The sequence below is a fragment of the Dendrobium catenatum genome, unplaced genomic scaffold (assembly GCF_001605985.2).
Source record: "Dendrobium catenatum unplaced genomic scaffold, ASM160598v2 fragScaff_scaffold_506, whole genome shotgun sequence".
Lineage (NCBI taxonomy): Eukaryota > Viridiplantae > Streptophyta > Magnoliopsida > Asparagales > Orchidaceae > Dendrobium > Dendrobium catenatum.
The window spans coordinates 897330-922846 of NW_021318968.1; the positions used below are offsets into that span (position 1 = coordinate 897330).

The 25517-nt window shown below is 36.0% G+C and overlaps 2 protein-coding genes across 3 annotated transcripts; one reads left to right on the plus strand and one right to left on the minus strand.

The window, feature by feature from the left end:
• Window positions 1-859: 859 nt before the first annotated feature.
• On the plus strand, window positions 860-19463 carry LOC110107731 (GDSL esterase/lipase At1g54790). 2 transcript variants are annotated; one of them, XM_020838091.2, is made up of 5 exons: window positions 863-1230; window positions 10257-10457; window positions 17333-17499; window positions 17823-18093; window positions 19055-19463. In XM_020838091.2, exons 1-5 carry the CDS (start codon window positions 984-986, stop codon window positions 19321-19323), a joined length of 1155 nt encoding a protein of 384 aa, XP_020693750.1. In that variant the 5' UTR covers window positions 863-983; the 3' UTR covers window positions 19324-19463. The 2 variants fall into 2 exon arrangements, with proteins under 2 accessions (XP_028550429.1, XP_020693750.1); XM_028694596.1 differs by lacking the exon at window positions 10257-10457 and having other exon boundaries at window positions 860-1230.
• A 1475-nt stretch (window positions 19464-20938) lies between these two features.
• Window positions 20939-23987, minus strand: LOC110107720 (UPF0603 protein Os05g0401100, chloroplastic). The gene is made up of 3 exons (XM_020838074.2): window positions 23458-23987; window positions 22605-22797; window positions 20939-21259 (listed from the first exon to the last, which is right to left on the minus strand). Exons 1-3 carry the CDS (start codon window positions 23881-23883, stop codon window positions 21012-21014), a joined length of 867 nt encoding a protein of 288 aa, XP_020693733.1. The 5' UTR covers window positions 23884-23987; the 3' UTR covers window positions 20939-21011.
• Window positions 23988-25517: the final 1530 nt, after the last annotated feature.

The window sequence follows — 25517 nt, forward strand, 5'->3', positions numbered from 1 at the left end:
TAAATCCTAAATATGTAATTCCATTAACTTAAAAATCATTAAACATCAATTCCCATTAGTTTTTTCGGCAACAGAGAAATGGCTTAGGGATTTCTAGAGGAAAAGAGAAGAGAGAAGAAAAAAGTTATATTTTGGAGGTCACGGTGTAATTTTTATCTCTTGAGCTAGTTAGGAAATTTGTTCATCTCGCTGTAAAGAATATTTATCTTTTATCTGATTTTAATAATTTTATGTTTTTATATTTTTCAGATTAAATTTATATTTTTGTTATCGAAAAATGATAATAATTTTTTATTGATAAAATTTTCATCTCATAACTTTTTGTATGTGATAGATATCGTCAATATGAACATTTTGACTATAACATATTGAATTTTCATCTGTTAAATTGAAGGATATGATTTTTTTAATTGAATGCATAATATACAAATTTTGATAGATTTTTCTGTATTTATACAATTCTGCATTTCATACATGATATTGACTTGCATTGCATAGGAAAAAGATAGTATTTGCATGTATGCAAAGAAGACTAACATTTTAAACTATAATGAATACTTGTTGACTTTTAAAATAATGATTAATTTAAATCAATAATTTAGGTTTATGATCAATATTTCAGATTTATTTTTTAAAGTAAGAAATTTGTAAAGTAAGTCTTAAACTTTATTTGAAACAGTTTTTTTTTTTTATTTACTTTCTAAAATTATTTTTTAAAACATTATTATTTTGAATTAAAAATTTTGTAGCAGAAAAACTGCTTTAAAATTTATAAAAAGCCGTCCTCAAGAAGCTTAGATTCTACAGACCTACTTCCTAGTCCTAGAGTGGCGTAAAATGTAAATTAGCAAAATAATAATAATAATAATGAATGGTTGAGCCCAATACGCCACCCACTACCTCGTCTTCTTCACTCAAGCAACTTTATATGAACTCGCCCCCATTCTTGCTGCTGAGATGAACAAAGCGGGGGAGAAGGATTCATGGCCGTTCCTCGAGCTCCCGCCGCCGTGACCCTCTACCTCTTCATTTCTGTCGCTGCGGCCGTCGCCTCTGCCTCCGCTGTTGATTTCAACTACCCAGCCGTTTTCAATTTCGGAGACTCAAATTCGGATACAGGTGGGCTCGTCGCTGGCATTGGAGATATCCTTGATCCTCCATATGGACAGACGTACTTCCGACGGCCAGCCGGGAGGTTTTGCGATGGCCGTCTCATCATAGACTTTCTCAGTGAGTCTCAACTTGGCCTTTGTGATTTTAGAAAATTTCTCTTTTTTTTTTCTTAAAGCGCAGTTATGGCTAGCTTGATTGCAGAATAAACTTATTTTGTTTTCCCTTAAACTTTTTTTTTTCTCCCTGAACAATGTCCGAAGCTGGAGGGAAAGATTATGGCTTATCTTTTAGACGAGGGTTTCGAGTAACTCTTGGTTTCTTGTTCAATGTTATATAACAATACTACCTCCTTAATTGATAGGAATACAATTTTCAGGATATTATGATATAGTTTAAATCAAGATAATATTAAGAGTCGTTGAATTTACTTTGCAATTACTGCAATATAAATTCTTTATATATAACACTATTTCTCAAAATAAATTTAATGATTTTATACAAATTATATTAAAATACACATTTTTTTCTTACAATTGATAGTGGCATTGGCCCGGTAAATACAACGTGTTCATTGCGATCTCATAAGAAGGAAGAGCCATGCAGAATAATCAACATTTTTGTGTAACAAAAATGTTCAAACCATAAGATTGTGTGACTTTCATGTTGCTTTAGCTCATAAATTAAAAAACACACAAGTAAAGGAAAGCATATTTTCATATGGAAATCTTTCAAAGAAGAAAAATCTATGAGTAACTGGTTGATTCGATACATGTTGAAATGTGCATATGAATGATTCGCCTCTAAGTGTAGCTGGAGGAACTTCAATACAAATGGTGTTTTGAAAAAATTAAAAAAGCTGTTGTTATTGAGACCTAGGTTAGCCACCATGTATGTTGTTTGCAAATTCGGAGGAACTGAGTAATAACAGGGTTAAAGACATCTTTGTACAGTCAAAAAGCCTGTGTCTCCCAATAGCATTAGCATGATTTGCGATGTGTTGCTTGTTGTGATCTTCAATGTCATATGCCCTTCCATTAATTGCAGCGAGTGACATGCCCATTATATGTTGGCAATTGTTATGTAGAGCATGGAATTTGTTGGTAGGGAGTGCAACGACAACAACATCAAGCCTTTATCCCACTATGTGTGGTCGGCTACATGAATCCTTTGTCTATCATATTAAGAGTTAAATTCACATTTAAATTTCATAAAAAAAGGTCATTTCTAATATTTTATAACCAAATCTTTTTAGGTTTACCTCTATCTTTCTTAACATAAGTCAAATCTAATACATCTACTTTCCTAACTGGGTCATTGGAAGGCTGCCGTTTTATATAACCAAACCATCTGTTGGTAGGGAGTGTGACAAGTGATATTATTGTTGTCAGTAAACATTCGTGGGCTGCATGTTTGATGTTATTATTATAATGTGCAGGATAACCTAGAATAACATAAAGAGTGTTCCTGTCTACTATAGGCAACGGGACAAATAATGTGATCATTATCAATAGGTGTATATGGGAAGCTTATATTATGCTCCTATTAGGATGACCATCAATGAGAATGTAACGAGCGTCATTGATAGGGAACATGATAGAGGATACAATTATTGTCGAGAGCCATCCATAAATGACCTATTTGACCCTGTCATTGTAATGAGTTAGATGGTCCTTGATGAATAATTATGAAGTATGATCAGCAACACAATTGTTGTTGTTTGGTGTCCTTGAGCAATGTGTCTAATGTTGGTATCATGGCCAGCAAGTCAATCATTAATGGGAGTGCAATAAGTTCTTTTAGTTTTGAAAAAATTTCTTGAAAGCCTAAAATTTTGAGAAATATTATCAAATGGCGTAAAAATGAGCTTTACCTCTTGTTATGGAGGCTATTTTAGTCCTCATTTGGAATTTTTTGTCTGTTGCCAATAATAGACAATACAAATTGAATCATTTCATGATCAAAATTTAATTGTATAATGCCCTCTTAACTTGCCTAGTACCGTGTGATCTTATGAATTAGTAATAGCAAGTGCTTTTGGTGATGTCTCGTTTCATAGATTTAAACATAACACATCACAGACAGTGATGATGTTGCAAGTGCATTGGTCATAATGGATCAAAGTTTCCATTATCATATTGGAAGGAATAATTTTATGATGTTTTCCCAATTTGAAAGAATTAATGGATATATAAAATAATTTTTATATGAATCAATTTCTCTGGTTGAGAAAAATTTTTAAATACAATTGTGTGAAATAGTGGAATGTTTGAGGCGCAGTGATTTAGAGTCTATTTGGTTAATGATTCAACCAAATCCAAGTTAATTAGACATTGACCCATTCTTTTGAGTTGCCTGAAATGTTATGTGTAGAATCTGATTGTGTTAATCAATTTGGTTGTTCTGTTGTCTCAGACCTCAAAGCTTGTTGTGTTCGCTGGGGGGTGCGGGGGTTTACCCCCCCCCCCCTGTTTGGGTTCGGTTGCTTCGGACTTGAAAATTTTTTTCCATACGACCTGATGTTGCGTACCCAAGCATCATATATCTGAATGACAGAGAGCAGAGCGTCGTAGCATTATAGAAACGACACTGCAACGGTGCAAGATATAGGTTTGAGCGCCACATTGCCCCAAACTGGTGCCGCAACGCTGCGAGATGGACTAGAAGATTTTCTTTATAGTTTTTCTTAAGGGTTGCATCCATTGGGGTTATTTTATTTGGCTTTCTCTTATATTTTGAATATGTAGAATTGAGAATGGTGCATGCGAGAAGCGAAGCAATGAGAAAGTGAGAGAGAAGAGGGATATGTACTTATTTCTTCCCATTTTCATAGTGGATTTCTTGGTGTGGTGTGACTTCATGATTTTTTTCCATTTTGGGTATTTCTACGTTAAATCCTGGTGTCCTTTATTTTTTCGTTGCTTTTACTTTCTCGCTTGTTTAGTTATTGTGGTGTTTACTCATCATCCCCAACATCAGTTACATGTTTTTTTATCAAAAGTTGTGCTTGATTAGATATGATTTTTATTATTCATAGATATATTGATTATGATTTTATATTTTTCAATTTTTTATCATGATTCATTACATAATATAGTCCCTTTTCGATAGGTTTTTCTTCCGTAATTGGATTGTTTTAGAAATCTAAGCTTAGGGAAAAACTATATCCATTAGCAAAACCTCATCAAAATGATATGATTTGTAGTGACAAATTTGTTTTTCTTGCAAATAAGATTGACAATGCTCCCGGGCGACATCGCGACCATGGTCTTCTATCCCAAAATGTCAAGAAAGACTTGTATGGGTTGCAAGGGTACCTGCACGAAGCATTTACAAATTTTCCAGCCTGCCTGAAAGCTTGTACGGGTACTTAAATTTTCTCTCCATGCTAAGAAAAGCGCGCACAAGGCTTACCTGCCTTGCCTCAAGTGTCGCACTGAGCTTCCTCCCACCATGCTAAGAAAAGCACGCATGGGTGTCCGCTCGTTGCGTCGTAAGTGCCGAAAATGGAATTTGGGGGCTTTTTGAGTTTAGGGGAGTTATACCTTAGCAAGTGCAAAGCGACGACGAGGGATTAAAACACACAAATCTCTCTTCTCTCTCTCTCTCTCTTATCTTTTATTTTTTAATAGCAATAATACCAAACTAATAATAGAGAGAGAGAGAGGGATTAAGGTAGAGAGATAGTGATAGTAAGCTTCTTTCTGTTAGAGAAAATGAGGGGGTTCTTTGGAAGTGAGATAGGTGAGTGGATGTGGGAGTATAGGTAGAGTAGGTTTTTGCTGTAGAAGGGTTGTTTTGGGTTGGATTTGGGTGTGAGAGGGATGTTGGGCTTTATAAGTGGGCTGATGTTGAGGTATGCAGGTGAGGAGAAATGGGCTGCGAGTGATGGTTGATAGTGGGCTGTAGGTTGGCTGTTTTCGGTTGTATGATGTGGGCTGGTGAGTGTAACTGGAGGTGCAGTAGAAGAGTTTGTAGGCTTTGGACGTGGGTTGGTTGCAGTTGAGGTGGATGCAGGAGGAGTGTACATATGAGTTCATAGGCTTTGGAAGTAGAGGTAGGCTTTTTGGAAGTGGGCTGAGATTTGAGCATTGGGTAATTAGCTTGGGAGAGGAGCTTTTGAATGTTGGGCTTGTTGGAAGGGAGAAGAAAAGTAGTTGGCTGTAGGTGGGATAGGAATTGAAGTGGGATTTGTTGGGTCAAGGAAAAATATGTGGGTGTGGTGAAGGAGATGTCAGTTGTTCGTGGAAGAGAAGAGGTTTATATGCAGGTTATCGGGTAGATGGTTGAGAATGGAAACGTGAGGGAGCTTGTTTGTTGTTGGCTGAGGAAGTGCGGTACAGAGATATGGAGCTGGGATGTTTGTTGTTTGGGTGTGTAGGTGTTGGTTGTTGTGGAGAAGAGGCAGTAGGAAGATGGGAGTTCGTTTGGAGGTTGTTTGGTTGTGAGGAGGAGGCGTGAGAGCAGTTGCTTGGGCAAGGATTCGGGTAGAGTAGGTCACGACAAGTAGGAGATCAGCTGGTTGTTCGGTTCGGTCTTTGGGCTGTGAGACTGAATGAACGGAGAAAGGTATGTGGGCTGAGGGAGATGGCTGTTGTAGTGGAGAGGAAGAGGGGAGTTTGGCTGGGTAGATTTTTGTTGTTTGCGACTTAAAGTTTTTTATTTAATTTTTGTTTGTTTCATATTTAGAAGTCTTAGATGGTTTGGTCACATTAAACGGAGGCCTTCTAATGACCTGATTAGGAAAGTTGAGGTATTAGATTTCACTTTGTTAAGAAATGGTAGAGGTAGACCTAAAAAGATTTGGTTAGAAAATATTAGAAATTATCTTTCTTTATTAGATTTGAATGAGAATTTGACTTTTAACAGGACACAATGACGAAAAAGTATTCATATAGCTGACCCCACATAGTGGGACAAAGGCTTGATATTGTTGTTGTATGAAGAACCCATAAAGCGGCCGCTGCTTTCTTTGAGGCAAGCCCGCTACCTATAGAATCCTTAGATCCAATGATGCAGGCATTCCACCTTTTCGTGGAATGACTAATCATTATATCAAAAAAACCTAAGTGATTATTAAGGATTTTAAGGTTCTCTTAGTGTTTGGATAAGAGAGAAGTATCCACTTTTTTTTTTTTTTTTTGGGGGGAAGTTTCCCCTTTTTTTTTTTTTTTTTGAGAGAGAAGTGTCCACTTAATACTATAAGGTAGACATGTCTAAGGGTTCGACTTAGGACTTTGTAAAATTCACCTAATTGGGTAAGGTGGATTTCAACAGATAGAAGTTCCTATAGGACATCCAAACGGTATATTTTAAATGTCATAGGAGGAGAAAACACTTATTTTGATTAAGTGAAAAGCTACTTAACATTTTTGGGTCTAAGGTTGAAAATTTTCTAAGGCTTTTTTTTGGAGCCCATAGAAGAGAAATGACTTGTAACTTTGGAGCTACAATCATGAAGCAATAATTTAATTATATATTCAATGTTGAATGATTCTTTGCCTAGTTTCGGTTAGGCAAATATGAAATGGTGACATGTAGATTTGGGCTACAAGTCACAATGGATTTTCTTTGAACTACTAGGTATTCAAAGAGAGGAGTCCACTCTTCCAACTTGGGTTGGAAGGGTGAAATGAAGATAGCATTTTCATTCTTATGATTTAGTAATGCTCTCCTAAAGTCTCCAAAAGTCATTTGTTGGCTTTTATATGAGTTTTGGAAAGGCACCGAGCAAGGATGTTGGAGGATTTCCTATGGCTTTTAGGCTAAGGAAAGTGGGGAAATTTCCTAATAATTTTGGCTTGTAGAAAATGGAGAGGAAAATGCAACTTAGAGGTTGCAATTTGAAGGAGCTTCTTTGAACATTTGGTGTTCAAAGAGAAATGACCATTCACTTGGTTTAGGCTAAGTAAATGGAGGAGAATAGGATTTAAGTCTTAAGAGCATAGGGTTCATGTAATGATATGTTTGAAGTCTTGAGAAACTTCAAGTAACCATACATGAGAGAGGAGAAAAGTTCATTTGTTAATTTTGTGTCTCAACAAATGAAGGAAGAGACTTAGGATTTGGCCCTAAGGTTCGATGATTCATGTAATAGAACATTTGGAGCCTTGGGGAAGCTCCAAATATCATACATGGGAGAGAAATGCATTTTGAAAGAGTGCTTCTAATTTATTTTTGAATGTTTTAGATTAATTTTAAACAAGAATGATATTTTGAATGCCTCTAAATGAATCTTAAAGATCAATTTTGTCATGATCTAAGAGGAACCTAGGAGTATGCATGAGATGGTTTATCACTTTAGGAGATTACTAAATGCTTAAATTACTTGTCATTGAACTCAACCTTTTGACTTGCAAATTGCACTAATCATGCTTAGGTAATTCCGTGTATGGTGGGGTATGATCCATAGGCCTTTGAAATCCATGGAATACTTCACCTTTGCTTTACATGCACTTAGAAATTAAATGAGCATACTTGTAAATTTACAAATTTTAGGTAAACAACATGTTAGTAAATGACCTACAACATGCATGTATTTTGATTCAAGTTAATATAGGATACACACATCAAAGGCTTAGAGAAAATTCCAATAAATTTTGGCATGATTTGGTTCTTTGAAAGCATGGAGGTGAGTTCCAATTTTCGGTATCTTGTAAATTAGAACAAGCGGTTATTCATTGTGACCGTTACAAACTTTGCAAAACACCCAAATTGAATTTGATAATTTATTCGCTCTAAGATTAGCAAAATGAACCTTTAGTAGTTCATATAAAATCCTACAACAAGTTATCAAATGCATTTTGAACATCTAACCTAGTTATAAAGAAATCCACAAATTTTAGCAAGTGCAAACTCATAAATTCTATATCAATTTTGTCATTACACACGATTTTAGGAAAAGAAAATATAGCATGCCACTTACACATGTGAAACCTACAGACGGACATTTGATTTAAAATCAAATGATAATCCTAGCCTACGGTTTGGTCATAGGCGATAGCTAGGGAAACAACAAGATTGCTAATACATGCATTTGGAGAGTTTTGAACACTGATCCAACAACCCTACAGGCATCGGAGTCCCCTACGGGCTCTCACATGAAAGCAACCCGTGAAAATCACTGGATTTTCACGGGTTTGTGGAGTGGACAGCTGATATTAGATTTTTCTTGGATTTGGAAATTAAAATGCAAGGTTTTCCAAGGACCTAAGGCTTGGGGAGCGTCATACACGGATCTAATGGCCGATAGACCTAGGTTTTGCTATGTTTGGGAGATTTTACCTTGCCGAGTCGAGTCACACGCTTATCGATCTGCTCTCGCCTTGCAACAGTGAGAAAAGGGATGACGAGCTACTGTCTGAGTCACTCCAGGAGGTACTTTTGTTGTCACGAGCTCGCCAAAATCAATATGAGAGAAAGAAAATGTTCCTACAGCTAGTCTTTACCTTCTAAAAGCCTTCACACCCCTCCGCTTCACTTATTTTCACTTGACAGAGAGAAGAACAACAACCCTTTATTGTTCTATTTGGAAGAGTAGTAACAACAACAGAAAATTGCACGTAGAAGTCTTGCCACCGCTCTACGCACTTTAGACGCACGAAACCACTCCTAGGCGACAATTTGCTGCCCGATCCACTCACAGACACCCATGAAGCCGCACGCAAGAGGTCTCCTTCGCTCCTTCGATCTAGACGGACCACACATGGAAGCCGCACGCAAGCCTCCTTCTCGATCTTTCCCTGGTGCATGCATACAGGGGCTTCTGCATCTGTCCCTTTCGCTCGACTTGGCACAGGCAAGCACGTATCGAGATGACCTGCTCATGCTCTTCTCACTCTTGGCTGTGTGGATGCATGCAAGAAGTAGAACTGTAGAAGACTCTCTTCCTCTCTCTTATTCGCTCGTGTACGTAGGAAACAAAAGACTGATCCCTAGAAACCCTCTCCTGCTCTCTCGTCTGAGCAAGCCGCTCGAAGGAAGAATCCTCGCAAGGTCTGGAAAAATCCGAATGCCAAGCCTCTCTCCCACTCCCTCTATACACGAAATGGGTCTCTGCTACCCGATCCCTGCCAAAGCCGCTCAAATCTGCTCCCGCTCCGAAATGAGATCACTGGACACTAAATAGTGGCTACGACTTGGATTTTCAAGGAATTTCAGTCGTTGGATGAATTTCTTGATTTGGGGAAAGATTTGAATTGATTTAGAAAGTCAATTGGGTTGATTTTGAACCAATTGGTCTTGAATTGAGCCCGAATCAAACTCGATTCAGATTGATTTGATTAAATTGAACTCGAATTGTCGCCGATTTGAGTCGAATTGGGTTTAGGCGGGGCTGATTTGAATTGATCAGGTTCAATTGGACCCGACCCGATCGACTCGATTTGAGTCAAGTCAACATGGAAAAATGCGTCAACAAGGGCTCTCTAAAAATTAGAAATGGAGAAGTGATTGTACTGAGGAGTTTATTGAGGTAATTAGTGGATTCTGTCCGAAAAATAATGGAATTATAAAAACCGGAGCAGTTCAGATGACATTGAGTATTAGTGAACAGTTTAAAAGAAATCAACCAGTAAATGTTTGTTTTCATGTAGTGATTAAGTTTATCTATCATTTGACTTGGCCACTATCCATATTAACACAACTTGGCTTATTAATATCATTCAAAAAATGTTGATCTTGGAAATTGCATCAAATCAATCTCATTTTGTTATTGGCAAGATAATGTAACCTAAAAAAATATTACTCTAAATGTTCTAGTTTTACAGAAGTCAAATGCAATTTAAAGTTAAATTTTAGGAACTTTTAAGTGTCTTGAATGTTTAATTTGATATGAGCATGGGATTTTGATCACTATTAAATTTCTAGAAAAGGATTGAGAACAATTTGCTTGCAATAATGGGTAGTCTCATTTGTTCCTGGTGCACATTTGAGTTTTCCCCAGATAGTTAAAGTCTTGTAGAATGCAGCTGAGGTTGAAAGAATGATTCCCATGCATTTGTTTAGAGTAAGACAAAATCAAGCTAATGATTATGGTTCTTTCTTTGATATCTCTATACTACAAACTCCAGCTTTTTGTATTCTAAGTAGGAAATTATTGTCGGGTTTCTTTCATTTGACACGCCATTAATTTAATTATGCTGCAGTGAATGCAATGGACCTACCTTTTTCCAATTCCTATTTGGAATCAGTTGGTGCACCAAGTTTCCTTAAAGGCTGCAACTTTGCTGCTGCTGGGTCTACAATACTTCCTGCAACAGCTACATCAGTCTGCCCATTTTCCTTTGGTATACAGGTTGCTCAATATTTTCACTTCAAACTACGAGTCACTGAACTACTAACCAAAGGTATGCCTATAATGGTCCCCCTTAAGCCTTAGCATCCTCATGGAATCGCATTTTCGGATAATTGTTGATTTGATTATTGTATATTTAAGTATCTGCTTTCACGGCCTTGGTCTTTGATACTTCGTTTAAATCTTCCCTTGTTGGAAATGGCATAAGCGGTCAGTTAAGCCTTAAATATTTTTTCGACATAATCTAGATCCAAAGCTATGAAAAGAATATTTTTTTCAGATTCTGTACGCTGGAAAGTTACTAAACCTGCTAGATCACTTTACTATGTAGCATTTTTTCGTAACATTCTTTTATAAGAGGTCCATGAGGCAATCTCGAAAAGGTCTATCAAGTACTTATGAAGCAATATTACTATATTAGAAGTTATAAACATGTTTTATGAGGTGCTGAAGACTAGTGTTGAAAAAATAACATAGTCAGCTATTATAGAGGATGACAACTAGATGCCATTTGAACTATTTCAAGTAAAACAATTTGTTAAATTCAATTTGAAGAAATGCATGGATTGCATGATTGCTAACCAGGATGGATGGTTAGATATTCCATAAGGCAATGACCCTTAATGCATTACTCCTTCATAAGGGAGGAACATGGCTTTCTAGAATTTTTAGGCAGAATTCTTTTGAAGTGTTGACCTACGTGTATGATCACAACTAAAGAAACCAAACCGAATTGATATTGGCATCAATAATGGTTGTTATACATAACGTTGCTAAAAATTAATTGAAGATCATGATCACAATCAAAACCCTCAAGTGGGCAATCGCTTGGCAAGAGAGACTCGACCAACACTTCTGAAGCTTTGAGATTGCCTAGACTGGAACCCACACATCACCAAATAGAAATTTAATGGAATGAAAGGCGGACGCAACACTTTGGAATAAAGGTATAATCATTGTTCATTTCGCTAAATGGATTATGTGGACGCATCCAAGATGCTAGAAATGCCTAGAAAGGACCTCTCGTATCGCCAAGTAGCCACATAATGAAAAAATGATGGATTGTGGATGTAGCCTTGTGCAAAAATACTTGAATGCCGCTCGTTGGCAAAATGAGCTATGTCGATGTGTTCGCATGTCAAAATTACCAAGAAAGGGTCCTCATGGTTGATTTAATCAATATCTAATAAATACGAGGAATAATGGACACTTTATTGCATAAATTTGATTCAAAATTATTAGTTTTGTGTGGAATCTGATTGTGCCAATCAATTGGGTTATATTGTTGACTCATACCTCAATTCTGTTAGTTGAGCTTGACGAGGAGATCGTTGGTGGGTAGCGTAGGGCGAAGCTCCAGAGGAAGATTTTTTTGTTTATGTACAATAGTACAAAATCACCGCATTGTACACTATAGTGCTGTGGTTCAGTTGAAAGAAATGTAGTAGTGTTGCGGTCTTAACTTGGAGACAGAGAGTAGAGCGTTGTGGCTCTCCAGAACTATCATCGTGGCATTGTGAGTTTGGCTGAGCAATTTCTTTCTCGTTTTTTATGTTTAACTTAAAAAAGTTGCATCCCTTGGAGTGTTAGTGTCTCTTTGTAAGTTCTGTGTGTAAAACAAAGAGTAAAATGAAGATAGACAAGGAGAGTGTGTGAGAAGTGAGATATGTACAATTTTTCATAATGGATTTCTTAGTATAGTGTGGCTCCGTGATTTTTTTTTTTTTGAGTTTTTCCACATTACATCCTGGTGTTCTTTTTTTTTGCTTCTTTTATTTTTCTTGTTTGTTTTTGTTGCGGGTTTATTTCCAACAGGAACACAATGACCACAACAAAGTCGTGCAATCTTTGCTCATTTCGAAATGTAGATTACGCCGATGCATCTGAAATGTCAAAAGTTGTTGGGAAGGACACTGCAGAAAAGCAAAATGCAAGATTTACCCATACACAAGACAATTACAAAATTTTGACGTATGTGTAATACGATTTGAACTTGTAACAATCGCCAATAGATTCATAACATTCATACAAGCGGGCATAATACATCTCTTCAAAAAAAAAATTTGTGTGCATTTTATGACAAAATATTTGTGCAAACAATCATATTTGAAAAATTCTAAGTGTTGTAGTAGCTTTTCTAGGCACTCTTTAATTCAAATACAATACCTCGGAAAAAGTGTGCAATCAAATCGAGATGCACACAATTGACTTGGGAAGCTTGTAACTATTATGAGAGGCATGCCATTGTTTTAAAAGCATGCAGATGTATCATGTTTACACATGCAAGTGGATATTGTAAATATGATGCAAAAATGCATGAAAAAATGTGAAATCTCAAACTACAAATGCACTAAGAAACATGCTAGTGAATCATGTAAATGCATCAAGAAGCGTGCAAGTGCACTATGAAACACAATGAAATTATGCAAGTGTGTAAGTACATAAAAAATGTGCAAATGCGCTATACAAATATACTAAAAAATATGCAAGTGTGTTATGCATGTGCATTAAAAAATGTGCACTAGCATTAAAATCAAAATGTATGCATTTGATCCGATAAATATATTAAACACTTGAATCTTAAAGTTTGAGATTGTTGTGCTGATAAAAAATAAATCAAATCCAAACATATCTCACTCCGAGAAGCATGCAACCATCCTAAAAATAATCTTGCAACAACAACAACAACAATATCAAGCCTTTATCCTAAAAATAATCTTGCAATCATCTAAAAATTTTAAGTTGGACCCTCCTCTCAAGGAATGGAGTGGACAAGAATTGTGCAAACTATTATATCGGCCCATTTGGGGCCGTTCCGGCTGATCCAGGAGGGATCGGCCTAGGTCTAAACTAGGAAAAAGTCTTGTTCCGCTCAGGCCTAGCCCGCTCCCTTGGGTGGAGTCCATGCATTGAGGAAAAGATAAAGAGGGGCGGGTTAGCAGGAAAATTGAATTTGAGGGGTTGTTTGGACTTTTACTTTGTGTTCTTTGCTTTTAATAGTTATTTTCTTCCTAGGGTTAGAGTTATGTGATGTTTTGTTGAATTTGTATTTCTCTTAGTATTTGTTTGGGCTTTAGCCACCGGCTAGGGAATATGAGAGCTGGGTCTTCCTATCGAATTGAAGATCCATTGTATCTTATATGTTTTCTTCCCTCTTTTTATCAATTATCAAATTTCCCTAGTATTTTTCCATCACATTTCTCTCGATTTCTGTTTAATCTTGCTGAAATTTCAAATTTTAGACAAAGTTCTATCAATTTCTGAAATTTCAAATTTTCTTCCATTGGAGCTAGGGAGCATTGATGTTATCCTGGGGATGAGATTTCTGCAGACCTTGGGGGATACCAAGGTGAATTGGGGGATGCTAACAATGGAGCTACAAAATTTTGAGGGGATTCGAGGGGAGAAAGGGGGGAACATTCCTCTTTCATTCCAGCTGGTTATATAGCAGTTTAGTGAGATTTTTCAACCACCCTAGGGGTTGTTAACATAGAGAGGACAGAAGAACGCCATTACACTGAGGAAGGGAGTATCACCGATCAGTGTCAGGCCTTATCGCTACCCTCAAATTCAGAATGATGAGATTGAGAAGCTGATCCGGGAGATGTTGGAGGCTGGGATCATCAGATTGAGTGTGAGCCCTTTTTCTAGCCCAATTCTAGTGGTTAAGAAGAATGATGTAAGTTAGAGATTTTGTGTGGACTATCAGGCCCTAAATAAGGAGATTGTGTCAGACAAGTTTCATATTCCCGTGATAAATGAGCTGCTAGATGAGATCTATGGAACGGAGGTATTCACGAAGGTAGATTTAAAGTCCGGGTACCATCAGATCCGGATGAGAGAGGAGGATGTTCCGAAGATAGCTTTCAAGACATATGAGGGACACTATGAGTTCTTAGTGATTTCTTTTGGTCTCGCCAATGCCTCTGCTACCTTTCAGTCTCTCATGAATAAGATGTTTTGACCTTAACTCAAGAAGTTTGTTAAGGTTTTTTATGACTTCCTGGTGTATAGTAAGTCTAGTTAGGAGCATCTAAGGGCGATTTTAAAGGTTTTGCATGAGCAGTAGCTGAGGGCCAATCTAAAGAAATATTGTTTTGCACAGGCTAGTATGGAGTACTTGGGGCACGTGGTATCCCATAAAGGATTGGCCATTGGTCATGCCAAGATTGAGGCAATGCTGAAATGACCCCTACTTAGGAATATGAGGGAGCTAAGAGATTTTTTAAGATTAATATGGTACTATAGGAGATTCATGAGGAGATACAACACCATTTCTTGGCCTCTGACATAGCAGCTGAAGAAGGACAACTTCTTGTGGGGAGAGGCAACTACTCAGATCTTTGAGAGATTGAAGACTACCATGACCACGGTCCCAGTCCTAGCCTTACCTGATTTTAGCTAGATGTTCGTAGTGGAGACTAATGCCTCAGGATATGGATTGGGAGTAGTGTTTATGCAAAATCACAGACCCGTAGCTTACTTCATCCAAGTGTTGACAGACAGAGTTAAATTGAAGTCATTCTATGAGAGGGGATGGCCATTATATTGGCTATTCAGAAGTGGCGGCCTCACTTGTTGGATTAGCATTTCATCGTCATGACTGACCAGCGGAGCTTGAAGTACTTGTTAGAGCAAAGAATGGTGATCGAGAAGCATCATGGATAACTGTCAAAGTTGTTGGGATATGATTTCGAGATCCAGTATAGGCCAAGGCTAGAGAATAAGGCATCTGATGCCTTATCTAGATGTGTGGGGAGATCCATGAGTTAAGCCATTTCAATATTACTGATGTTGGATTGGGGGTTATTAAGGAAAATAACAAAGTGCAATTATCAAATACTAATGATGGGCGTAGTCCTCATACATCATGACCAAAGGGGTTCGCTTTTTAACAAATTGAGCTCTCATTCTAAATATAAATGATTCAAATAGTTCTGAATCACGATGACGGTCGTGTTGAAAGCATATTTCAAATGGAGAGGGACACTATTTTCAAAATACCCCCAAACCTCAAACTAAATCATTTGGAGCTAAACTTCTTGAAAAAATGTAAAAAATCTAAAAAATCATACTAAAAAATAATAAATAATAATAGTGTAAAAATATAGAATACAATCAAGCAAAAAATCTACCGCCCCAAGGCTAAAATCTGATCATTCATCCATAATTCGAAATAATTTGTTGAGTGAGAAACTTTTAACCTCAGCTCACAAAAAGTTAGTATCAAGTGTATCACTATACTCACTGTTAAAAGATCTCATGTCAATAAGGGTGTCGTGCATGTCTTTAACTAATGATTTTTCCTACCAAATGACACCATATGTAAATAATTATGATTTGATCCCTTTGATTGGATTGTTTCACTGCAAAATGATATCACTAAGTTATTGTCATAGCCCTAAAGTTCCATAACCATTTAGTTGTGAATCATGTAATGCACATGATAGTGCACGAAACCCTCAGTTAGCTATGGTTGACTTAAATTTATCCTCTTAGATAAACAATCACCCGAGTCTACAAAGTCCCCATAGATGACACAACACATGACTGCCGACCATGATTTTTTTTCACTTTGAGTCGATTGTGTTTTTGGCTAAGCAGGCCATGATCCATGACAATCCGAGAAGATGGAACAATGAGATTTTGATCAGGTTAATCATCATCCCCAATCATATGCTTTTAGCTAATGACGATAAATTTTCACTATCCTAACACTAAATTGTTGTTACTACTTGCTAAACACTTAGCATCTATCTAACGGCTAACTTTAATCGAAAATTTTCTCGTCACTAGGAGTAATTAACTATTAGGCTTGCACCAATGGGAAACTTGGAACCATATCATATAGCCCTAGCGAAATGAGAGTGAAATATCTTAGTCATGTGTTATTTGCAAATTAAATCTATATTTTGAAAATTTCATCCCAAATAAATTTTTAGAAGAGTTGTGCATGAATTTTTGGTGCCCGCTTGAAGGAACTAATGAGGATGGATATAGCACTAATTTATTAAGATGTTATTTATTATTTATATTTTGCTAGGATTTAAGCCTCTAAACTCTATATTGGAGATTAAAGGAAATGATTGATTAAGATGATCAAATTAGAAGAGTGCAACAATGCCAGAGGAATGATGTAGGTAGTGGTGATGCTCTACTTGATGTCCGTATCATTTAGGTAGTGATGATGCTCTTGTCGATGTCAGTATCATGAACAAGCACAAATGCCCTATAATATCAAATACGTAATACACCAAGGAATTTCTTCTGGAGGAACGTTATATATGCAAAGTGCGCTGGAGATTTAAAGGTTGTTATTAAAATGAACCTTTACTAGCTGATATTGTTATTATGACAACAGGGAGCAGTAGTAAAAGCAGGATTGTAGCTCGGGGAAAGTTAACTAAATCATCTTTGCGAGGTTATGAGTGATGTTCTTTGATGGATAACACCATATAATTTTTTTTAATATGGTTCTAGTTAATGGGGTAGCAGAGGACAATAGTAGAGATATTATTGACTTGCAGACCTACATAAAAAAACAATTTTCATAAATGTTTCATATATGTTTTCCATGTATTAACCCAAAAAAAATTTAGGAGGGTGAAACACCAATGTCCTAGGCTTAATCAAATGGGTAAGGCCTAAGGACCACAGTAGCATATTAGTAATTTTTATTTTACTTCCGATATGAATTAATTCTGCACTCGTTTGTCTATCTCAACAAAGGATCTCAAGTTTGAAGTGGTGCAAACACACGTGAAAACCATTAATCCCAGTTTAAAAAATGACCTGAGGATTATTTACATGTTAACTATGCTTTTCACTAACAATTATATGCACAATTATCTTTTTTTTTTCTTACTTCAACCTGAGACTTTGTGGAGAATCACTCAACACTGATAGCTTTATTCTACTATTTTGCAGGGAACAAATTTAAGAAATACATCCCTCCTGCAGATTTCTTCAGTCGAGGACTTTATATGTTTGACATAGGCCAAAATGACCTTGCTGGTGCTTTTTATTCCAAATCAGAGGACCAAATTATTGCCTCGATTCCAACTATTTTGTTGGAATTTGAGACTGGGGTAAAGGTTTGTTATTTCCCTACTAGTCTCCTCGACGATTTCTCCATTTTTTGATAAAATACAATCTTTTCCTCAAAAAGCATCTTTTGCTTAACCTGACCTCTTAGAATTGATCTGAATTTAACTACCATTTTCAAGCTAATAAATCTTTCTTGAATGTACTCAGCATTTGAAAAGCCAAAAATAACTTTTATGGGTGTTTTTGTTGTCTGGAATTTATTTTGTATCCCATTTGGTTATTTTGATCGTTATATTTAACTTATCAAGCAGAGTGTGATGAAATTATTTTTAGTTTCTTGTGCTGAAGTTCTTTAAATTTTATTTTTCAGAAATTGTATGACCAAGGTGCAAGGAATTTTTGGATTCATAACACTGGTCCCCTTGGATGCTTAGCTCAAAACGTTGCACAATTTGGCAAAGATCCGTCAAAGCTGGATGAATATGGATGTGTGAGTTCTCACAACCGTGCTGCCAAACTCTTCAATTTGCAGCTTCATGCCCTCTGTACGAAGTTACAAGCCCAGTTTGTAGATGCAAATGTCACTTATATTGACATCTTCACAATCAAATCTGATCTCATTGCAAATTATTCTCGATATGGTAAGCATTTCTGTTATATTTTATTATATCTGTTTATGCCTTTGAATTAAAAATCAAATAAATTGGCTTTTCATGAAATTCCCTTCGATGGGTGATCCGGTTGTTTTCACTGAGAAGTTGTTCATCTTTTCAAGCTCAACGGATACAATCTAGCCATGTTCTGGGCCTGCCCTCTAGAACTAAAAATAAAACAAACTGACTAGGGATCTATTAGCCTGTGATTTTTACCTGCTTTGTTTAAGGAAAAGTGGCTGTGCAGATTTTTTATGTTTTATTGGGGTGTTTGCTTTTTGTCTACATAATAAAATGTGAGACCCAAAAATTTCTTTCAAAATTATTGGTTTTACAAGAGAAGAAGTTATGCTTTCCAACAGTAGCTTTCTATAGCAACTTTAACCAAACAGAGCTGAAGGGTTGGTTGGGGTAACTAGCTATTAAGTAGTTGTAGAACTGTTGTAGGAAAAATATATATATTTTTAAAACTATTGTAGGAATTTTTATTTATTTAAAAAAGCCAGAAAACTATTTTCTTACCACTACCACACTAATATATGTGATTATAAAAATTTAATTTTCATCACATAGATTTCTAAAAAGTAATAACAAACTAGCAGTAAAACAAAACTGATTATTTTCTCTAAAAAATTATGAGAAAATTATCCCAAACAGACAATTAATTATTATGTGCGGAAGCCGAACGCTGTCCGGAGGCCAACCAGAATGCGCCACGTCACCCCTTCACTAGGTACAGCGGCTTGATACCGTTGACGTGGCGTATTCTATTTGGTCTCCGGACAACATTCTACATCCGGTCTCTACAGAGAATAATTTCTCCAAACAGACCCTGTTGATAACAAATGTGTTGTTTGTTGATTGGATTCAAATTTTCATGCTAGCTTATTTTATTTTCAAAATTCATCCCAGAAAGGAATTGATCCTCCTGCCTTGAATAATCTGTCAGGTTTTGAGCATCCTGTGACGGTTTGCTGCGGATATGGAGGACCTCCATTGAACTATGACAGTCGAATTCGTTGTGGGCAGACTAAGATATTAGATGGGAGCTCGGTTACAGCAAAAGGTTGCAGTGACGCTACTGATTATGTGAACTGGGATGGAATCCATTACACAGATGCAGCAAACCAATTTGTTTCATCACAAATACTCACTGGAAAGTACTCTGATCCGCCATTCTCTGACAAGATGCCATTTCTTCTCAAGTTGAAGTTTTAAGGGAATCCCTTCTCCTTCATTTCTTTCTGTTTCTCTGTTTCTCTGTTTCTGTATGATCTCGGTATGTAACAAATACTTTTAATGAAAAAAGTGGCCTTTTCTGTTAATGAAAATACCACAATATTTATTTATTATAGCTTGCCATAATTTGAATATCTTTTATTGGCTCATCGTAATTCTGGAAGAGTAATGCTATGCATTTAAGCAAATGCGCCTTAATTCAGTCTTACTCTTGTATTTAAGAAGTATCCATATAGTTATAATCGCATCATATTCTCATATTTAGGCTTCATTTGGGGCGGTTTTCTTACTGCTTCATAAAGCAGCTTTTTAGTAATTTTTGTTCTAGAAAGCTGCTTTAAGAAGCAATAAGAAAGCCCCCCAAACAAAACTGTAGATTCAAGTCATTCAACAAGGGAAAATTTAGTATTTTATGCCTCCAATAGCCCGGAATTTAAGAAATATATCATTTGTTTCATTTTTTGAGGAAATATACTTGAAATTCTCATTTAAATTGAAATACCTTTAGAAATCAAGAAAATGATCAATATAAGCGACAATGCAAGCAAGGAGTTGCTCAGCCATTTCTATTCTCATGCCTTCTCTGATGATTCTTATTCGCGAGTAATGGTTCTAAGGCTATGTTTTTATCTCTGGCTTCGGAAGGCCGGCGATTGTCGTTAAATTCAGCAATGTTATACATTTTGCAATTTTTTCAATCTCTTGTTAAAACTAGAAGGATTTTAGGCATGAGATTATCAGCTTCGAATATTGCTTTAAATTTGTTCTGACCTTGATATATACATTTTTTACTTATGATTGAATATTGTTCAAAGCTTCTTTGTATTTTCTAACAGGATTCAAACAATGGTCAAAGAAGTTTCAATCATGATTCGAAAGTGGTTCGATGAAGGTCTTAAAAAGTTTCTATCAATATTAGAATATTGTTAAAACAATCTCTAATAAGATTGAACAAAATACATTTATTGTTTGATGAAAATTTAAGCAAAGTTTAAATTTATTTTTTTGCACTCATTAATCCCTAAAGAGATTAACTTAGTTGAGTTGTCTTGCAATATATGCAGATATCTGCTTTAATTAGTCTTATAAAGAGATATTACACTGCTTGGATTATATTTAGATCTACTAATGTGATGTAGAAAATCTTTTGACAATTTGAGGCTATTGATATTATTGTGTTTAATATGAGAGGCAAGAACACAACTATTGTCTTTGCAAAATTTTACATGGAGTTGCTAAAAATTGTTGTAAATGTGACCAATTAATTATGATTTTTTGTTTAATAATTTTGATGACTTGTTCATTTTGGTGGTATGAACTCATAATTATAAATTGAAAATATACATGTTTTTGCTTGATTAGAATGGTTTAATCTTGATGATCTTCAAGAGCACATTTGATGAAGTGGTCATATTTGAATAGTGATAAAAATGTGGTCAAATTTTGGTATTTCAAGATACATCATTTTAACAAATTAAGAAATTTTATGAAATCAAAGATAAATGTTGGTGTCTACTTAAAAATAAACAAAAAAGATAAATTTATCAAACTTAATAATTTTTTATAAAACATGATTTCTAACTCAAAAGAAATCAATTGGAAACAAACTACTAAGTTTCCAACTCTGATGCATACATTTGCTTATTAAACTCTTGATACAAAAATCTCTATTTCCTGGAAACATAAGCATAGTATTGTGCCATTGGAACTACAAAAGCAATAACCAACAAGCCTCCAACAACTAGGCTGAATTGCCCTCTCTTCTCCTCAGTCTCTTCCTTGCTCTTGAAGTTGGATTCACGCTTATTGTCTTTGAACTTAGGACCGCCTGGATCTGGCAGACCATCAATGGCAGCAACTAAACGATTAGCAGTGCTAATCATGGCTTCATTATACTTCTCTTCTGTTGCAAGAACTGCAGGGCCAAAAAAATGGAAACTCAGTTGCTGACATGATAAACAAAAATACTTTGGCAATCACAAATTATTGTCATTGAAGAAGCATCCTTAGATCTTGAAGCTTCAGATGGTGAATTCTCCTGATGATGCCTTTTAATATTAAGGTTTTGTTTGGGGCGGCTTATTTACTGATTCTTAAAGCAGTTTTTTAGTATAAAATTTTTAATTTTTTGTACTAAAAAACTGCTTTAAGAAGCACTAAAAAAACCGTCCCAAACGAAGCCTAAGTAGAAAATAATGAAAAAAAAAAAAGTTGTCCAGCAAAACTTCACCTTTCTGATATAATATTGGTTAAATTTGCATTTGATCAGTAACATCTGAGTAGACAAATGAGAACTGGTGCCTACTTCCTTGTCGGCCATAGTTTCATACTAAAGGCATTTACAGGTAGTAGAACATAGGCTACAACTATCTACTTGTGTAATTGGATATGCACCCTACATTAACATCTCTTGAATCAAATGGAGGAGGATATGAAACTTGAGCACAAAGATTGATTCCATAAATTCTCTCATCAAATACCAGGCAACATTCAGCATTAAGGCAATGAGTTCCATATGCAACATGTAAGCAATCTTAATTCTGAACAAAAAGTAGATACTGAAATCTTGCATGAAAAATAATTTCCTAAACATTCCGACTGCTTAATTTTCTTTCTACTCATACTTCTAAGAGGAACAAAGATCGTTCCAAAGTTCAGAAATGTCTGTGACTTGTTTAGCCTTATCTAATTTCAAGATGACAAAATTTAAGCTAGCTATGCCTTCTGTCAATGAGATAGGTGAATTGTAGATATCTCAGATATTATTTACATGCTAGAATCAAATATGTGCACCATCGTAATGACTCTATAAGTAAGCCAAACTGGTAGGCAATCAAGAGAGATTTCGAGCAAGATATGATATATAGAAGACCATTGGAGGTTGAGTTGGAAGTTCTAAAACTCAAATAAACGATGTTTGCTCAACAGTGGTTGAATTTAATGTTCTGTGGTAAACATTTTGAAGATGCGGAAACATACAGCTTAAGCTTGGATTATCACTTTCTTCATTTACAGAAAAAAAAAAGATGATCATAAATGTTGCATAGAGTGTTAAAAGGCATTCCTGTGATGTCTAGTGAGCCGAGAGAAAAACTCTCTTGATATTATGACAAACAAAAAGATTTAGATTTCGTTTGAGACGACTTTCTTGCTGTTTCTTAAAGCAGCTTTTTAGTACATAAATTTAATTTTTTTACTAAAAAGTAGTTTTAACAAGAGTAAGAAAGCCGTCCCAAATGAAGCCTTAGTTAATTTCTCACCTGGAAGGTTCTCTGACACAGTGGCATCGAGAACTTTTTCTCCCACAGCTTCAATAAAAGCTGGCCCGCCTGTTATTGCCCCTTCTTTCTGAGTGGTGACAAGCACAACTATTCCCTTGTTGTTACCTTCTTCAACAGTAGGATACCACTTCTCCAAGACTGAGTCCGCATACTCAAAAGCATCTGCTTTGCTCTGCGACGAATTCATATAAATGAATATAAATTTGCATTTTTTACTTAAATGGTCAAAGAAAAAAAAAACCTTGATCAAACAACCGGCATCACTTCCAGTATGAATCTTCCCAGGAAAAGCCTCCATTATAATTATTTATCGGTTGGCCAAACAATCAAAGGACTTCTGTAGAAATTAAAATTTGAAATACTCATAGGACAATGGAAACAAATATGCATGAAAGAATTCATTCCTTGTCTTGCTAAGGAATTTATTACAAATAATAAAGTTAATATGATGGGCTTTTTACTGTTTTCAATCAAAGACAAATATAGTTACTGAAAGGTTAATTGCTTTGGTCTCTAAGATATTGATCAGGTTGATTATTTATCATAAACTTTTGAGTTTTCAATTTCAACTTCAAAATGTTTCAAGGAAAGTTAGCAGTAACACATAAGTGGAAAAGATTATTACACCTCACTCAAATATCCATCCCCTTGTTCATTTCTGAGGGTGCGAGCTCTTGAAAAGAAAATTGTTTTAATAGTGAACATTTTCTATGATTTCAATGTCAAAATGAGTGTTCCTTACACACCATAAGCAAATTTTCAAAATAAGCAATTTGGGCATATAATCAAACACCTGACCGGCACAAGAGGACCTGAAGTTATACAGACATACCGTGAGTTTGCGGACAGTGATGAAATTGACGTGTAGGTTCTTCCTCGACTCCAAGTCAGAAAACATTCGCTTGAGATCACTCTTGGTAACTCGGCTGAGCACGCCGGCGTCGTCGACCACATATGATTCCGTCGGCGGCCCCTCATTAAGCACGTCGAACTCGGAAGCTATGGCAGGGCCGGTAGCGGTCGGTAGAGGACAGAAGTTGATTGCAATGGAAATAGCTGCCGCAGCCAATCCATGATGCAAGGAAGAGAGCCAGTCCTTGTTCTGTGAAGAAAGAGACGCATGGGTGGATTGGATTGGTTTTTTTAGGACGGAGGAGATGATGGGCTTGTTGAGGCGAGGGAGAGAAGGGGTTTTGGAGAAGATGGATTTGGGATTGAGAATTGGATTGGAAGAAGGAGAGAAGAGAATGGTTTCCATTTGGGTGGCGCTGTGGGAAGAAGATTGTGGACTGTGGAGGGAAGCAGGGAGCAGAATGACGGTCCTTTCCCTGCGTTTTCTTTCGCAAAAAAATTAAAAATCGTCTTTTTTTTTTTTCCGATGCGGCGTGGTTTGGCTTCGGGATTTGGATTGGTTGGCTTGGTTTTTATTCGGATAAGGTGGGGACCAGTCAGTGACGCTCTCCACCAACGTGGGAAGAAAGGAAGTGTTTTTTTTAAGGATAATCGTCAAAAAATAACCATTCATTCATACTTTGTCTAAATCATTTAGTATTTGTAACTACTTAATTATATAAATCAACCATATAGCAAACATTAATTGAGATTGGTACGTTGACGACGTTCGCCATAGACCTTGCCCATGTTCGCCGCCTCCATTGCTGACGTTAGCTGTCTTGTTTGTCAGAAATACGCCATAAGTTTTTTACTTTTGTCATGAATGTTCTCGGCAGACATTTGCAAGAGATTGTAATATGGTGTATGCATTTTGTTGATGAGTCTAGAGAGGGAGTTAATGTGTATATTTTTATTTGAGATTAGAATGCTCTATGGGATGAGATTACAAAAAGCAAGAGTGAGAGATGTGTATTTTATTAGTTGAGATTAGAATGCTCTTATGAAATTTACTCTTAGAGATAAGATATGAAATGAGCATATAAGTGAAAATATTGGAGAAGCTCTTATCGAAGATAATATTGCAAAGAGCGAGAGATTTGTCTTAGATGGTTTGTAGAGATTGTAATGCTCATGAGTGGCTATCTTTACTCTTAGGGATAAGATACAAAATAAGCATATATGTGAAAATGTTCGAGAAGCTCTTATGGAAGATAATATTAGAGAGAGCGAGAGATTTGTCTTAGATGGTATTGTCATGCAAACTACATTTTCACACATCAAGAAAATCAGTAATTTCATCAGAAATATCTCCAGCGCTAATTACATTTTCACACAGGTACCCGCTTGAAGACCTATACATGCCTTTTTTGGCATGTTAGGATTGAAGACCACAGTCGCGATGTCACCTGACATCAATCGTATACGTCTTTCTTAACTTGGCGGTAGACTAAGACTCATTGTATTTCCCCTAAGCAGGGGAGACGCCGGGAGACTGCTAGATTTTTCATTGGCAGTGGATTTGCATGAAATAATACTATTTGCTTTACAAATAAAATTAAAATCCATCTATTTTACTTCAATATATGTTACAATAATATATTATATATTCATATTATATGTATGCTATATTATAAATATTAGAAATATAAGAAGTTCGATGTATAACTGATTGGCGCAATGACCGGTAGATGCAGATGCAGATGCAACAAACTTAATTGTTGGATGAAATATGAAAAATTGAGGGAGCAACTCAGTGGAAAGAAGGTAGCTTCAGCAGAGGAGGAGACTAATTCAGATTAGATGTGCAGTTTTTTCTAGACATTTGTACTTATTTATTTTTGTACATTTGTGTAGTTTTAAACGAATAAACTTTAAATTTTGTTTTAAACTATTTGGTTAATAAATTTTGAATGTATGTTTATGTTCAATATTTGTTGATGTTTTTGATTAAAGGTTTATGTTTGAATGAATATGATATTGGAACTTTTGCATGCATGT